The sequence below is a fragment of the Bombus bifarius genome, unplaced genomic scaffold (genome assembly GCF_011952205.1).
Source record: "Bombus bifarius isolate JDL3187 unplaced genomic scaffold, Bbif_JDL3187 scf7180000009243, whole genome shotgun sequence".
Classification (NCBI taxonomy): domain Eukaryota; kingdom Metazoa; phylum Arthropoda; class Insecta; order Hymenoptera; family Apidae; genus Bombus; species Bombus bifarius.
Window position 1 is genome coordinate 3132501 of NW_022884989.1, and position 15875 is coordinate 3148375.

Here is a 15875-nt window from a genome sequence, read left to right on the forward strand (position 1 = left end):
ACTGAGCAAGATGGTTCCTACAAATAAATTTGTCAAATCAGAGCAAATACGGTAACATGATTCGCTGAATATATAGAAAGGAAAAAGACATCATATATTTTTATTCTATATCTTCCTTTCTGATTATATTATTTTTTAATTTAGCAATTTATGATGCATATATATACCTAAAATATATTAGACTTATAAATACTTAAGTATGCAAATTATTTTATCTTCTCACGGAATTGATATGTATATGTGGAATTATCGAAATCGAAAGCAGATGGCAGCACTAATATCCAAAGAATGAAGCGGTACGGTGAAGAATGTCAGTCGATCATTGACTGTGACCGGAGGAGGTCGGTAGGGTGCGCAGTCGTGTGGTATCTGAGTATAAATCGGGATTGGTTGATGGTTCTCCCGTAAGCCCCACCTACCAGGTGGTCGTTCGAAAGTGTAGTTGTGTAGTTTCTTACAACGAAACGACGGGCGCTGCTCTCTCCTCGACGTATCCAATCGCGAGAAAATCTGAAATGAGACGTATCGGTGCGCTAATATGTGACGGTTGAGAGAAAACGAAGACCAGGAACGTGTGAGAGGGTGGTTTACGCGCGGGTGCTACCACTTTCGAAGCGTGACGAAGAAAACGGACCACGTAAAGAAGTGGCAAAGGTGGAGATCGTGAAAAAAGAAACGCGTCGAGAAAACGAAGGAAAAACGCGTGTGTGCCAGAGCTACGTGCAAAAAGAATCCTCTATTTCGGGGGGGGGTTGTATATATCTTTCTCTCTCTCTTTGTGTCTCTCTACTTTCCTCTTTTTTTTTTTCTTTCTTTCTGTTTCTCTCCATCGTTACTCCGATTTGTTCCGAGTGAAAGTATCTATCTCGTTGCGGCAAGTGTTTTCTCACCGCGTTGTATGCGTCGTTCTCGTATCGCGGAGTAACAAGTAAAGGTAAAAAAAAGTGATACGTTTAACTAACAAGGACGTCAGCTGTGTGCGCTTTTACGAAGGGGACGTGTGCGAGAGAGAACCCACTGTTGAGAGACAGAGAAATGGCGGCGCTGGCGGCAGGTGTCCAGTATGGTTTATCGTCGCATAGTAATTTTCACGAAAACAAGTCCCTGATCTTCGTGAAACTCACTGACTCGGCGCAACGTGCCATCGAGGACTTCCTCAGAAATCGGGTAAGTAAATCGTACTTTTATTTCGTTCCATTCTTCGCCATCTCTTTTCCTTATGTACAGGCTAGGAATTGCGAGCTCGTGTGCGTATATATGTATGTATATACGTGCAGACGTGTGTGTACGTACACGGCTCTGCACGCGTCACGAAGCAGTCATGTGTGCGTACATGTGTCGTAATGTCGTGCCGAGGAAAGAGACACTCGATCGTCACTCACTCGCCATATTTTGTATGGTATTTCGTTACTACATGATCAAAAAATTGTCATGTTTGCTTGCGGAAATTACCGTGAAACGTTATTATTCGAAACATATTACGGCATCGGTGAAAACACTAGTAAAAAGATGTTGGAATCAAGAGTTAACCCAGGCCACGTTGGCTTGTTAGCAGCTGCTTACTGCTCTACGTATTTTCTGCCCTCCTAGCCCTCTCGTATGCGATTGACAGAAAAATCGAACGCGATTCAATTTAAAACGATTACGAGTGTTCTTTTCGCCGAGTTAATTTGTTCGACTACATCATTACGCTATATCCGTATGGTTTGACAACGACATTACGTAATAAGAGAACTGACAAGGCAGTTCACTTGCTAGATTCATTTCCAGATTGCGGCTAAGTTTATTAAAACGAATGTTTTGTCCGCTTGCATATTTTAATTTTGATTTAAGAATTCATTAAAATAACAGCGTTACTTTTTTGCCATTGCAAAACGTGAAAATCGATGAATCATCTCTTCCATTTACAGTAATGCGAAACGTGTAGTACATCTTTCTTTCGATTTTCTTTAACTCTGCCCGATATTATCGTAACCAATATCTTGGAATATCTTTCGCTTCGCTAACCGACGGTATTTCATGCTTTCGTAGAGGTTATGTTTGCTCACCATCTGTGTTCTTCGTAAGACATTGCATCCATATTTACCTGTTTCGTAGCAATTGTTTAATGTATAGAAACAAGAAAATAGAGAATAGAAAAACGAGACGCGAGCATGTCGCTACGATTACAAAAAATATCGTCACAACTTCGACGATTCTTGCACCACCTGACATAAGTATTCCAACCTCTTGGACGAGATTCGAAAGTAAAGTCGTCGAAGGGGCGTATGCCTTGCGTCAAAATACATCGATGCTAAAGCAGATTGCGTTGCAATATGCATGTAACGCTTTGACACACACGTATTATCAATATGTACATAGACGTGTAAAGCAAAAATTGGATTAAACGAGCGAAATAAAAAATGATGACGTGAAAATGTCTGCATGCGAGTTTTGTATGATACACAGTTTGCCACAGGTTCCTCGTAGCTTTCGATCGCGCGTTTTTTAAACGTGTTCGAGATTCGACTCGATTAATGCAATTTCAGGAGTAATTTTGCGCTTCAAAACCCAATTCACGTCAATTGCACGACAAATCTTTCAAGCTATTAAACTAGAATACGAATCTTCTCTTTCCATATGTTACCCTTGTCGTTTATGAGTTCGACGATTTATCGTCGATGCGTTGGTCGAATAGTAGATTATTTTCGTGTTTTCTTTATCTCCGACTAGGAAAACTACGACGTTTCGTGATGTTGACGCGTGTAACTATATATTATCCAACATTTTCTTCGCGAATCGAATACGTCACTCGTTTGAGATTCATATGTCGTGTTTCCTTTATAAGTTGAATATTTTAATTTTTTAATTTTTCTACAAGTTATAAATCAAAATAATTGTGTACATTTAAATAAATTATCTTCGACTTCTGAGCCTTTTCATGTTCGCTCGTTGCGTATAACTCTGCATATAATTGAAATAAAAAATATTATTTTATTAATTTCATTCCTTGTATTTTCGTTCGCAACGAACACCGCGTAATTACATCATCTTTTCGAAGAACAGAAATTAAAATGATTAGTTAAAACAGAAATACGAAATAATTAATTCGATTTTATATTTAACATGAAATTTTGCTTCGTAGGTGCAAACGACCTGAAGGCCTATAAGTAGCAATAGTGTGCACGAGGAATCCGCGAAATTGCAATCGGAATGCTGTAAAGCGTTTATTCGTTCCACATCAGGAAGCGATTATATTATGCTCGTTGGCCGCCATAAACTTACTCAGAGCGTGTCCTTTTCCGCGGATAAATATTTGCTTTTCGATATTCATTGATGTAATTTCAGCGTAAAATTTCGAGATTTGGATAATCGATTGGAGCGCCAATAATAACGAAATTTATTTTAATTAGTTCCATCGATTCCGCGAATTTACAACGAATTGAAGCGATTTCGACAATGTTGCGTTGTTCACTTGTTCAATTTTATTATTATTATCTTTTTCTTTTTTATAAACAAATTGCGATCCTATATCGGCTGAATGACATTTACATTCTTAATATTGCTTAAGTTTCTTTACTTTTAATCAATTGGAAACTGTGAGGTGTTTTATTATTTTTTTTTTTTTTACGAGTTTTAATAATAATAATTATTTAGTAATAATAATAATAACGAGTTTTAACGAGTTTAAGGATTAATAAGGTGTTTCTATAATGTTTTTTTCTAACCGATTTCGATGAAAAACTAAAAGTTCTCATATAGAATCACAGGGATCTTTTATCTGTAAGAGAAAAATCTATGATCTACAATTTCTAGCTGTTTCCCATTTACTGATATTACATAATTGGGGAATTATTGTGCCATATGGTTTTGCTTGGTGGAAAATGGAACGGTCTCGAACGAAATGACCAAGGAGACGAGTCGTTCGATCGAATAGAGAAAGGCGCGATGATGGGACGCAGAAACGTGGCACGTGTTCGAATCTGCCTGATTCGGGCGTAGTTGCATAATACTGCGGCCAAGTCTCCCACACTTATGGTTGAGGACACGCTATTGAGCAGGGAAAATGGAAACGGCTAGAGGAGGACGGTAAGAGAAACGGCGTTACAAATGGTAGGTAACAGAAAATGGACACTTTGTGCGTTAATTTTTTTTTCTTTTTTTATTTATTTATTTAAATTTTACAATTTGTCCAGTAGGACATTTGGTAAAATATTATAGCGGTATACTAATATAACATGTGGGTGGCTACGCCCAGCGGGGTACCATCATCGTGTTTGTGCGTTAATAACAAACGACATTGACGTTGAAAATCGGAACTTCGTCACCAACGTTAGTCAACCTTCTTTTGTACAGTTGGATAAATTTTTATTTATTACAGATTATTGGATAAATCAGATTTTAAGCTAGATTTTTCGTAGTTAGATTCGCTTGTTAGTTTAAACGATAGCTTTATTTGAAAGTTGTAGGAATTATGCCTGAGTTGGGGTTGTTATCGAAAATGTCAAAAAATGGAGTTAAATTTGAATGGCGAAAGCAAAGTAGCGGGTTTACATTGCCGAGAGTATTCGATATTTCAACGCCAAATTTATATTTCTTTTCTAAAATCTCATCTCATTTTCGACTGACATCAAATTTCTAATTCATTGGTTCGTCAAAAATCCCTTCGTTATTAAGGTAAACCTCGGAATACAAGAAGATACGTTGGAAATCTTTTGAAATTTCAATTTCCTCTTCGACTAAGGCGAAAATATTGATTCGCTTTTTTCTAAAAATTAATTCCCTCGTTATTATTTGCAAAAAATCGCTGGATCGTAATTAAGTTTCAAAATTATTCGATTGCTCAGATTTTACACTTAAAGCTCGCGTTATAAAAATGGCAGTCTCTTATTGTAGACTCAGGCTATTTTGTTGAGCTGATGCTTCTGGACTAGGGAAAAGGAGTGTATGGGTTAAGGGAGAATGCATGTGCCAGGGTTCTTTAAAAAGCGACGTAAAATTCACAGGCCTTCCGGGCTAAACTCTCCCAGAGGCTAGTTTGGTTCGGGTACGTGGCACCTAACCCCATAAGAAAAGAGGCGTGGGGCCCTCTTTGAGTAGCACAGCTGTTCCTCGAAACTTGAATAACGATCCGGGGGAACAGGCCGCGCCGACGGCTGGAAATTTTACAAACCAAGAATAAGTATTGCCTCTGAGCGTGATTCGAATCAAGGTGTCGTGAAATGGTCCCTGGGCATTAACCGGTTGCCGAGCGTATTCACCGGCCAATCGTTTTCTTACAACCTCGTATTAATACAAAGTAAAGCTACTGGTTGTTCCAAATAATTCGATGCTTCTAGTTTCTAGCGTTTGAGAAAAATTAATACTCTAGAGAGGGAAATATTTGTAGAAATATATAAAGGAGGAACCTGTCTGAAGCATTGAAAGAAAAGGATGGTAAATGTACCTTTCATGGAAGATATAATCAGAAAATTTGTAATCGAGCTGATGTTTAGCATATAATATACATATTTATATATCCATAAAAATTACGAATATCAAATCTTCTTTTATTTCCTTTGCGGCTACATATTAATAATATGTCGATGCTCTTAACAAAGTCAATATTAATTTTTATTTATATCGAAACTTGATCATACACATACAGTTAGCTATTCTACTTTCATCGATCTTCATTATAATTATTTATGTATAGTATATTTAAAAACACATTAACGACCGCAGTTACTCTACTGTTAACATGCAACAACCATATACAAACATGTCACTCTTCTTCAACGAATAACCTTCCTCTGCAACAATTATCATTGCTCTAGCATTAATAAATTCGTCGGTACAAAAAAAAAAAAAAAAGGGAACACTTTTCTCCTTAATTCTCTCCTTTCGATACGTCGATTTCTCTGTCGAATGGTACCGAAGCTTGTTCCTTCAACTTTCCCCTTTCGCCTGGAATTGTCCTCGTCATGTTGATCGTTCGACGAGGCCACGCTTATCAGACCCGCGATTAGGTAACACGATCCGCGGTCGAAGCGCGAAGTTTAACGACGCCGTGGCGCATGCACGGAACGCGACCCGGACATGAATGTAATTACGCGCGTGTCAGTGTCGTTACTGCGTAAAGGAGAAGGAGCACGTGCCCGTTTACTTACGCACGGCCACACGCTACGGAATACCATGGAATCGGTGAATCTAGAGTTCGACTCGCGATCCGCTGCAAATTGCGGCAAGTGAAAGTGAGCGGCCGAGATGAATCTCAGGAGGAGTACATATTTCAAGAAATAATGTCAACGGTCGCGAGAGCCTTGAAAGTGTCTTCCAATGAACCGATCTTTTGGTCCTCTTTTTCTCGTTAGTTTCTTTGTATCAAAATCGTTGGAGAAACTTATTGATTTTCTCCGTTCTTTTCTTTTTCTCTCCCTCTTTCTTTGCTTTTCTTTTTCTTTTTTTTCCTATTTAGGTTTGATGGATCGCGTAGGATGAGAGTGAATAACGCGAATCTCGAGGGAATCAGTTTTTAGATTCTTCAGTCGATCTTCTTTTCGTAAATTTTGCTAATACGTACGATAGAGTTAGACTCGATGAACGAACTGTTATTTGCATATTCTTAAAAAGAATTTATATTCTCGCTGGAGATCTTCCTATTCGAATTACGAGTTAAAATGATCATTTTCTAAAAGGAAACTGCCATCTTTATCAGTTTCGACTTGTAAGTAGCAGCACCCAAAAAGCAAACTACCGAAGCGTCCTGTTTTGCGACCAAGTTTTTCAGGACAGAAAAAAAAATAAAAAAAAAAAGCTCCGCTCCCCAGAGGCTTAAACCCAAAGACCGCATCATACAACAAAAAATGTAAAACGCCGATACAGCATGGCTACGTCGTACCGCCGCGTATCGGTACCTTTGCCTAACATACCATTACAAAAATTCATGTCCATTGTGAATAATGCACTCAATGAACTCCTTTGTAATATTCCGACTTGTAAGTAGCATACGAATAGAAATGTCCTGTTATAATTCATTTAGAACGCGTTACGTTAATTGATTCATATTGGTACAGATTTTTCTTAAGGGGATTTCCTATATGGTTTTACATACACAATGTTTCATACATATGTAGATACGTGTATGTACGATTGTACTGTATTATGCGTTTATACATTCATAGCGCGATTAGAAAGGAAGCAACGCACTCTAACACGTAACACGTCTGTTTTAATAAAACTTGAAGGATATTGTTGCAGAAGACTCTCATTCGTCTATCGTCATTACGAATGCATTGCGTGTTTCGATATGTATAGTCAGATTCCTCGAAGTCGATACTCGATTTAAGTAGCCCTAACCAGTACATATCGTTAAATGCTTCTCCTCCATATCGGGGAAGCTAGCAGATAGTAGAATTGACAAGAGATAATCGTCAAGATCAAAATTGAGTATGAAAATTAAGGTTCGATAAAATAAGACATACAACGCTAGGATATACGTTTTTTCAGTGAAATTAATTTTCCAGCTGAGTAGAATATGGTAGAGTAAAGAACGCTATTAACGTGGATCAGTTCGGATGCCAATAACTACCGAGGTAAGAGAAAGGCATTTAATGAATGAAATTTTTGCAAATCATCAACCTCGCTCGTCGCGTATATTATTCATACTCGTTCGACATCTCATTTACATTTGCGCTATTAGTCGATATTTTAAGCCTTCAAAGACTATCTCAATAGTTACTAGATTTGGAATCCCCGTTTCTTAATGATTTTATATTCGTTGTTCGATGATATTTCGAATTACGACATAAAATGTACGCAGATACTATGGTTGATTCTAATTATTATCTAAATTAAATCGTTATATTATGTTTAATGAACGTACTATACGTACATATTTTTTTTTCTTTTTTTTGTTAATACGTATCATACGTACGTATGCAATATTTTACCATAATTTTATCATTGGTATACGTTGTACGTATCAGTAGCGCTTTGCATAGTCATAGCTTCAACAACCACTCGACTGACTTTCTCACAAGGAAAAGGTTAAAATAATAGAATTGAGCGATTCGTCCTGTAGGTATACACATATATCCTTGGTGGAAAACAAGCTTTCAATCTGAATTTACGTATATTTGTACTTACAAAAATGTCAAATATGTATCTACAATGTCCTCCTACGATGAATTTTCATAAGTATAGCCACGGTTACACGGAGAAACGTATATAAAAGCAATAAAAATAAAGTATAAAAGTATATAAAAGAAGTCTCACTTTCGCTCACTAGGATATTGTACGTCACCCATCGAATTATCGTAACATGTTCGTATTAACTCGGAAGCCCCCAATGGATTTAGCGGATCAATGCTTTTTATTTGCTCGACATCGCAAATGAGACGGGTCGAACCTTCTACCAGACGTTGGTTCGCCGATTGTTTGCAGAAATCAACTTTGATCGGTGAGACGGTTGTTAATTTGTGTCGACGAGAACGCGCACGCCGATTGTCGGTCGTCGAAAACGAACGATCGTCGACAGCGAATAGTCGGAGATTCGGAAAAGAAAACGAGACGCTTGGAGAGTTCATGACACGTCATGTAAATTTATTCAATCGCGAAGTACACGCGAGGAATCATCGTTACGTGTGGTCGTTACGCAATTAAACAAAATCGATGCAGATCGAGCGATATTAAGTCGCTCTTTGAGATTCAAATCGCGTTTGCTTGGTATTGACGTTGACTTGTCGACGATTTGTAAAAGTTTAGAAATCTATGTAGATGGGCGAAGAGAACTTGACAGAAATTGTTCAGAATTGTTGAAAGATGTGCAAGAATTTTCGAAAAAAAAGTCAATTGTAATTTGCAACCTTTTCGCGTTCCTACAGCTTTCATCGGTTACAAATGATATTAAATTATTCAGGCTGAAGAGACACTACCCGCTATATCTAAACGCTAGATTCAATTAGTTATCTAAATTAAGTAATATTTAATTATTTATAATACTTACTTATAAATTATACTTATCTATGATAAGTATTAACTTATTATAAATAATTAGCCATGTCACTGCGCCAGGCCAGAAAAAATTACTGAAAATTCTCAATGCGAGAATTGATTGCAAATTTTAATAAATAAAAAAAAATTATTCACAAATAATAGGTTAGATTATTAACTAGACATGAGATAATGATAAAATTCTGCAGAATTCCATGAATTTTATAAATATTTGCGATTTAGAATCGAACAAATTTCTTGGTTCGTTTTAGTAAATTTGTAATTTTAGTTGGAAGCGATAGAGCGAAGGATTTCATGGAAAATTTTAGGAGTATTAGGGTGTTACGGGTTTTAAAGTATGATGTATCGTCGATAATCTGATTATGCGATTGTTGTTATTAACCTTGAAAGGACGTGTGTAGTGATCTATTATTGTACCATGTCGAGGTAAGTGCATAAAAAGATAAAAGGATGAAAGTAAGCGGATATCTGTATCATATATTACATCTACAGTTACATCATTCTTATTAAACAGAGAAGCTGTAGAGATTTCAAAGTTTCGACATTTTCATTCCTTGAATGTTCCATTTTATCGAACAAAAATATCGTTGCATTCTCTTCAAGTTTTATTAGTAAATTTGTCAGAAATAGAGAAATTATTTTTTATAATTCGCACAATTATATAATAGCGAGTATATAAATAGGAAAAGTTTCCAAACCAAATTTAATGATATAAAATCAATATATAAAGAAAAATTCGAAAGTCGTCCTACATTTACAGTGTAATAAATCAAAATAAAAAATAAAAATATCTTCAAATATCATCCTATATCATAGTGAAAGATAGAAACAAATATTTTTATAATATAGTTCCCAACCTGTCGAGTTATTCCAATTTATCGAAAGCTATCTATCCTCATTGGAAATTCTCACTGAATAAATTGGTATCAAGATACCGTTACGCGTAGCTAAAAGGTGAGCCGAGCGCTTAAATTGTATCGAATAACGATAGAAAGTGAAGTTGCTCGTCAAGTTCGTTTGTTCGACCTGAATCGCCTAAAACGATACCTACTTTGGAAACGAAGCATAGCTTCCACCTGCCTGTTTCACGTGCATTCGACCAGATTCACATAGAAGTAAGGGCCAGTCTCTTTCTTAGGGGCCATAGTGTCTTTCTTTTCCATCTTTCGATCTTCATTTTATTCAATTTCACGTACCTTGTGTCTGACCTTTCTTTCTTATTCGGGTTCCCCGAACGATTTTGGTCAACTTGCTTTGAATTACTACAAAATATGAATGGAAGTCGAACAAAGCTACTTTGTACTATACATGTACCAACTTTTTACTTTACTTTCAGACTTGGATCGATCAAAGTAACGCGATAAAAATAGTTTGTTTACTTAGAATGAAGTAAAGCAAGGAAAAGATAAGAAAATATATGGTTTCATGTAGCGATACTTTACAGGGCATTAGCATAAATAAAATGGAATAACAGGTTGAAGATAACGTAATGTGGGTTTCTGTTGAATTGGCAACTAAGAGATTGCGGATTTTCTCGATACTACCTAATGACAAAATCCGCAATCACTTAGTTGCCAACCCAATAAATCTGTACAGACGTTCGATGTACGTGTGATGATTAGAACAGAGATAGAATATAGTTTATTCGAGATTTCCTTCACTCTGCATATGAATTTCGCTTACGCGTAAAATTTCTACTGACGCTAATATACGATAAAATGGGCCACTTGGTTGACGAGTGAATTAAATCTTACGCCACTGAATGCTACTACGCCACTGAATTGAGCTTACGCCACTCGCCAAATGAGAGGCTCGGATGATGTTGTGAAAAATAAAAAGTACATGTTTTCAACGATTGACAAAGATCAAAGTTACAAACGACTACTAACCATCAATTCACGATTACGCGTATTTATTCGTTTATGCACTTTGTCAATTATTTATAACTTGTGATGTTATGCTTTTTCGAATGTTTAAAGTCGTCGCATTATCCTACAAGTACAATATTTTAATCTTAATAATTGACAATTAATAAAAACGATATTTTGTTCGTTCTTCGCACTAGAGCAACGCTTGAAATAAAAACGATGTGGCGAAACGTCGAAACGATAAATTCGTATTTAGAATTAAATTAACTGTATTTGGTATCGCGAAGAGACGTAAATTTATTAATTCCAGAAGATATACAAATATATATTTGTATAAAAATACAAAAGGTACAAATCTTTTCGTTGAAAAGGTAAGAGGAGCCCGATAACTGCAGATCGATTGGCTCTTATTATTCGCGATAATCATCCGAGTTGGAATAGATTCGTGTGCTGTGCCCGACGAATTGTATCCTCGATGAAACCACCATGACCAATAGCCGGTAGCGTTTTCACCGTCCACGAATTTCGATGAGAGCCGGAGAAATCGAGTTTCGCTACCGCGGGAATGGTATTCATGCGACGATTTGTGTTCCATCGAACCGTTCTGTTCAGGGTATTCTCACTGGGCACGCGTAAATTCACTGGAATCGATTCGTACACGAGTAGAACAACAATAAATGTGTCTTGAACAATGGGTATTTGCGGAAGACATTGTAACTGAATTCCCGTGAAAATGATTTTTAAATTGGTTAGTTGTTGTCGAGATAAATTACTGTCTTCGATCGTCAGATTAATTTCATCAGATTCGCATCATCTCTATCGGCAATAATTTTTAATTCTTTTTTCTTTTTATTTTTTTTTTTTTGAAGTTAGTTGATACTTTGAATGTATTTTGTATTCGAATCAATTTCGTTGTTAGTCACGAATTTGTCGCGTTTGGAAAAATTATTTGGTTTTTGAACAGGTAATAGACTCGTGGATAAATAGATTCAGAACAATTTTTATAGATATTTTTCTCGAAAAGTTTGTAGCGAACAGAAATGTACTTTGGTATTTTCTTTTTTTCAAAGATTCTTCGATATTTAATTATTAGAATTTTTTATGTGTTTCATATATCAGTTTACTCGTTTTTAGTTTATCAGTTTTCATATACGCGGTTTTAAGGTTTTAAATTATTACATATTTGCGGAATATCTTTCGAACGAATATCGCAAAAGTTCTACCCAACCTGGAAAATTTCTATAAAATCCGTTGACCGTACGTTGTGCAGTAAGAAACCCGATGGCATTCGCAAGAATTCAACGGTGCCAATTTGGAAGATTTATTCATAGAACGTACACGATAGATGAATACCTTTGTTTATACATTCTTTCAACGCGATGATTTTTATTTTGTGTGCAAGTCACGCGTGAAAACCGAGGAACATCAATTTCTATCGAGCCGTTTACGGTTCGATGCGTTTTCCCTGTTTCCTCGTCGAACATATTCGGAAAAACGTTGCACATTGACTTACCTATCTCTTGTGGCTTAAGTAAAAAAATATGTGGAAAATAAATTTCTTTGTTTGCGTCAATCTTCAGATATTGTGGGTAGTGAATTTTTTAAAAATATCTCGTCCAAACAGCTTCAATCGTAAAAATTCCTAAACATTCGACCATTTTTCTAGTAGGTTTCTCATAGAATTATGTTAAAAGACCTAAAATCCGACATGATTTTCAAGAGTGAAAATCTGAAGCTACTCGTATCGTTTGAGAACATTCTCCAAGAAACTTTGTCAAAGCAAATAAAACAAGATAAAATTCATTTCTTCGTAAACAAATTTTATACAAGTCCAAATTATCTTCTTTTAATATCCTAAGAGATATACGTCAGAACATAGACAACACAAGATATGTTTTCGTTCGTTTTAATCACGGAAACTTCGAAATATTTTAAATCGGTGAAAAGTCACGTCCGAAGAACTGGAAGATATAAAACGAACTAAATTCTCTATTTTAACGGCGAACAAACTGTAACTGGGAAAACATCTTTGTAAACGTCACCGTGCATCTTTTCATCCCAATCTTTGTATCGCCAATTTCCAAATTTCTTTATCGATCGTTTCGTTTCGGTCGAGCGTACAAACTGCGAGTCTCCGCGGACAAGGAATCGGAAAAATGCGCATCGATAAATTTGATGAATGTCCACACGAAGCGTAGTATGGTCGGTATACGCAGGCTACGCGAAATAATCCGTGGAATGCGTGGACCGGCTCGTATATACTATTTACGCACGTCGAAGCATCGTTGCATTGTATCGGCCGCGGTCTTTGTGTCTATAAATTCCGCGTAGTCGCCGCGTAAAAGCGCAGTAAAAAAGGTGCAAGTGCCACGGCGTGGAATGCAGTTGTAAAGCTCGTGCTCACGCTGAAAAAGATCCGCGACTTCTTTATTCTCTCCGAGACTGTTTCTCCGTCGCAAAGTTGCACTCTCTCAAAAGAATGCTTCCATTCGTTCAGATACAAGCACCGCCCTGCTCTCTGTACATAAAATTTCTCACTCCCTCTCCTATGGTTTAGAACAGGAATTTTTCAGATCTGGGCGAAACGTGTTTTGTCTTCCTGGTAAAATCTCGTCAAAGGAAAACTGTTCTAGAAGACACGATAAGTCAGACGAACGACGTATTACGAAATTTTCCTCTAGCTATTCTTGTTGTATTTTAAGGTAAGACGTCGCAGGTATCTGAAGGCTTCGGTATTTAATAGAGTCAATTTTCTTGGGAAATATGTAGGTTGGAAATTACCGTGTTACCTCGTATCCGTGCATTCCAATTTTTGTATTCCAAGCGTAGGTATTTTATAAATATTCGTAGAAAGGCTCGTGTTTAATTTGTAGTTTGCCAAAGAGTTTTTGATTGTTCCGTACGAGTATCTTATATCCTCTGTTTCGTAAGATAGTTATATTTAGATTTGCGAGGTAAATTATTACTCTTAGAAGCTGATCGTAGAATCACAAATAACTTCGGTTCCATCTGTGAACGATTCTTAATACCAAACGCTAAGATAATAATAGAAAATTTGCGTAGAAATATTTGTGTCCATTAAATAATTCCAAGAGGGATGGTGTAAGAAGCAGAGTCAACAGGACTACCTTCCACAAAAAAAAAAAGTAAAAAATAAAGAAAGAGGAAGAATACAAAGTAAGAAACAGGAATGTCACAGCAGACGTAAATAACAAGCTTCCGAGAAAAATAATGTCGCCGAGTAACCTACTTAAACCCACGAAGTCCACATCAACATCTTTCAGTCGGAACTCGTTTTCCAACCGAATCGTTATTTCCGATCCACTTGGGTTCTCCTCGTTTTTCATTTTCCGCCATCTCTTGTTCTCGTCCGTTCGACTCGATTCCAGGCCAATAATCATCGTACACGCTCAAATGATTCGAGCCGAGACATATAAAAATCCCGAAAATTCCGTATCTACTGTTCTTACATCCTCTCCTTGAGTTTCTCTTCTCTTCCTATGTTTAGTTTTGCGTCCTTATTTTTTCTCCGTGCTAGGAAATTCGAAACAGACGATTCACGCTTCCTTCCGTTCGTTATCGGCGTTTCTCGCCTGTTTTTCATCGTTCGTCTCCATCTGGCACGGTTTGATAAAACTGTAACGCGATTGAAACTTCATCGAGGAAGCGTCCTTGCAGCTGCACCAGGGGAAAACGCGAGATTGCATGGTCGTCGAGGCCACGGTGAATTTCCATGTAATGGAAATCGATACGCTAGTTTCCAGTAGCGATTAAGGAAAACGCTGTTACCGATCCTCGGAGATTCCAACGAAAATCGATCTGCTCCACATATTTGCCGCTGTTTTATTTAGATTTTAATTCCTTTTGGGAGACTAAATTTCGTCTTTCTTCGAGATTGTGAAAAACGTTTCTTTTGTGTCCGTTATCGATGATACTTGTATTCGTATATTTTACAAAAAATCATTCAGACCAGGAAAAATCATAGATTAATCGTTTTAAGTATTCTGATAATTTTCGCGCTAATATCGTAGAAATATTCATACTTGTAAAGTAAAGCATCCAATCGGAGAAGAAAAAGCTTCGCAAGAAAGTGTAAGTTTCGCTTTTTAATAAATACCGCGGATAATTAATGATTCAGGAGACGTGTTCGATAATTATGAATCTAAAAAGCGAAAAATTTCAAATGGACGTTCATCGAACCGTATACGTATACGTACGATCCATTTACTGTTCTTTCGAAATTAATTAAGCGAGAAGCGCGAAACATCGACGCGAATCGAACGAAAACTTCGATTGAATGGTAACTGGATCAATAAGTGAAAGTATTTTCGAGCATAGGATCCCGATGAACAGAGCGAAAATCGAGTAATCGATTGTAAGAGGCGAGCACAGGACCAAAGCCGATCGAAAGTAGTGATTCACGTGAGAATTATACCGTAGCATAGGTCTTCTCGATCGGACGCGCATTCAAATAATCGGTGAAGGGAAAATGTCATTAATACTTGCACGATAGCTGAGACAGTACGAGCCTTGTGTATTTATTTAGCGAGCAAATGCTTTCTCCGAGGAAGGCCTGCGGGACGTCCTTTCTCTCTAAGGACGTTGGGGTGTTGTGAGAGTTCGTCTCAAGGTCGATACACTTGCGCAGGAACCCGTTGATCGCTCGTACTCCGACAATTGAAAAGACATATTGAAAAAAAAAAGAGAAAGAGGAAAACTATCAAAAAATAGTGCGGCGATTGTCAATGTACCTTTTCCTGGAGCAAAATGTTGGGCAAAATATTATATGCTTTGAGAATTGAGAATCGTGAATAGGAAGTTATACATTATATTGTAAATTATTGCAAAAGAAAAAATCGTATGTAGGAAATATTTGTAGTACCAATATCAAATTATATTCACATTTGCGTACGCGATGTTTTGTCCATAGTTTTGATCGTTTCAAATTGATGGATATCGTTTGAAACAATCTGTGTATAATTCATTTCTAAGAATACCTTATTGATCCTCCAGATGCATGAAAATTTTAGATAC

General features: G+C 36.9%; 1 protein-coding gene across 1 annotated transcript in view; it reads left to right on the forward strand.

The window, feature by feature from the left end:
* The first annotated feature begins 292 nt into the window (after positions 1-292).
* LOC117214668 (RNA polymerase II elongation factor Ell) overlaps positions 293-15875 on the forward strand; it is a 147747-nt gene continuing 132164 nt past the window's right edge. Inside the window, exon 1 of the mRNA XM_033460880.1 lies at positions 293-1167. Coding sequence (XP_033316771.1) covers positions 1036-1167 — 132 coding nt within the window. The 5' untranslated portion in view covers positions 293-1035. The remainder of the gene's footprint in view (positions 1168-15875) is intronic.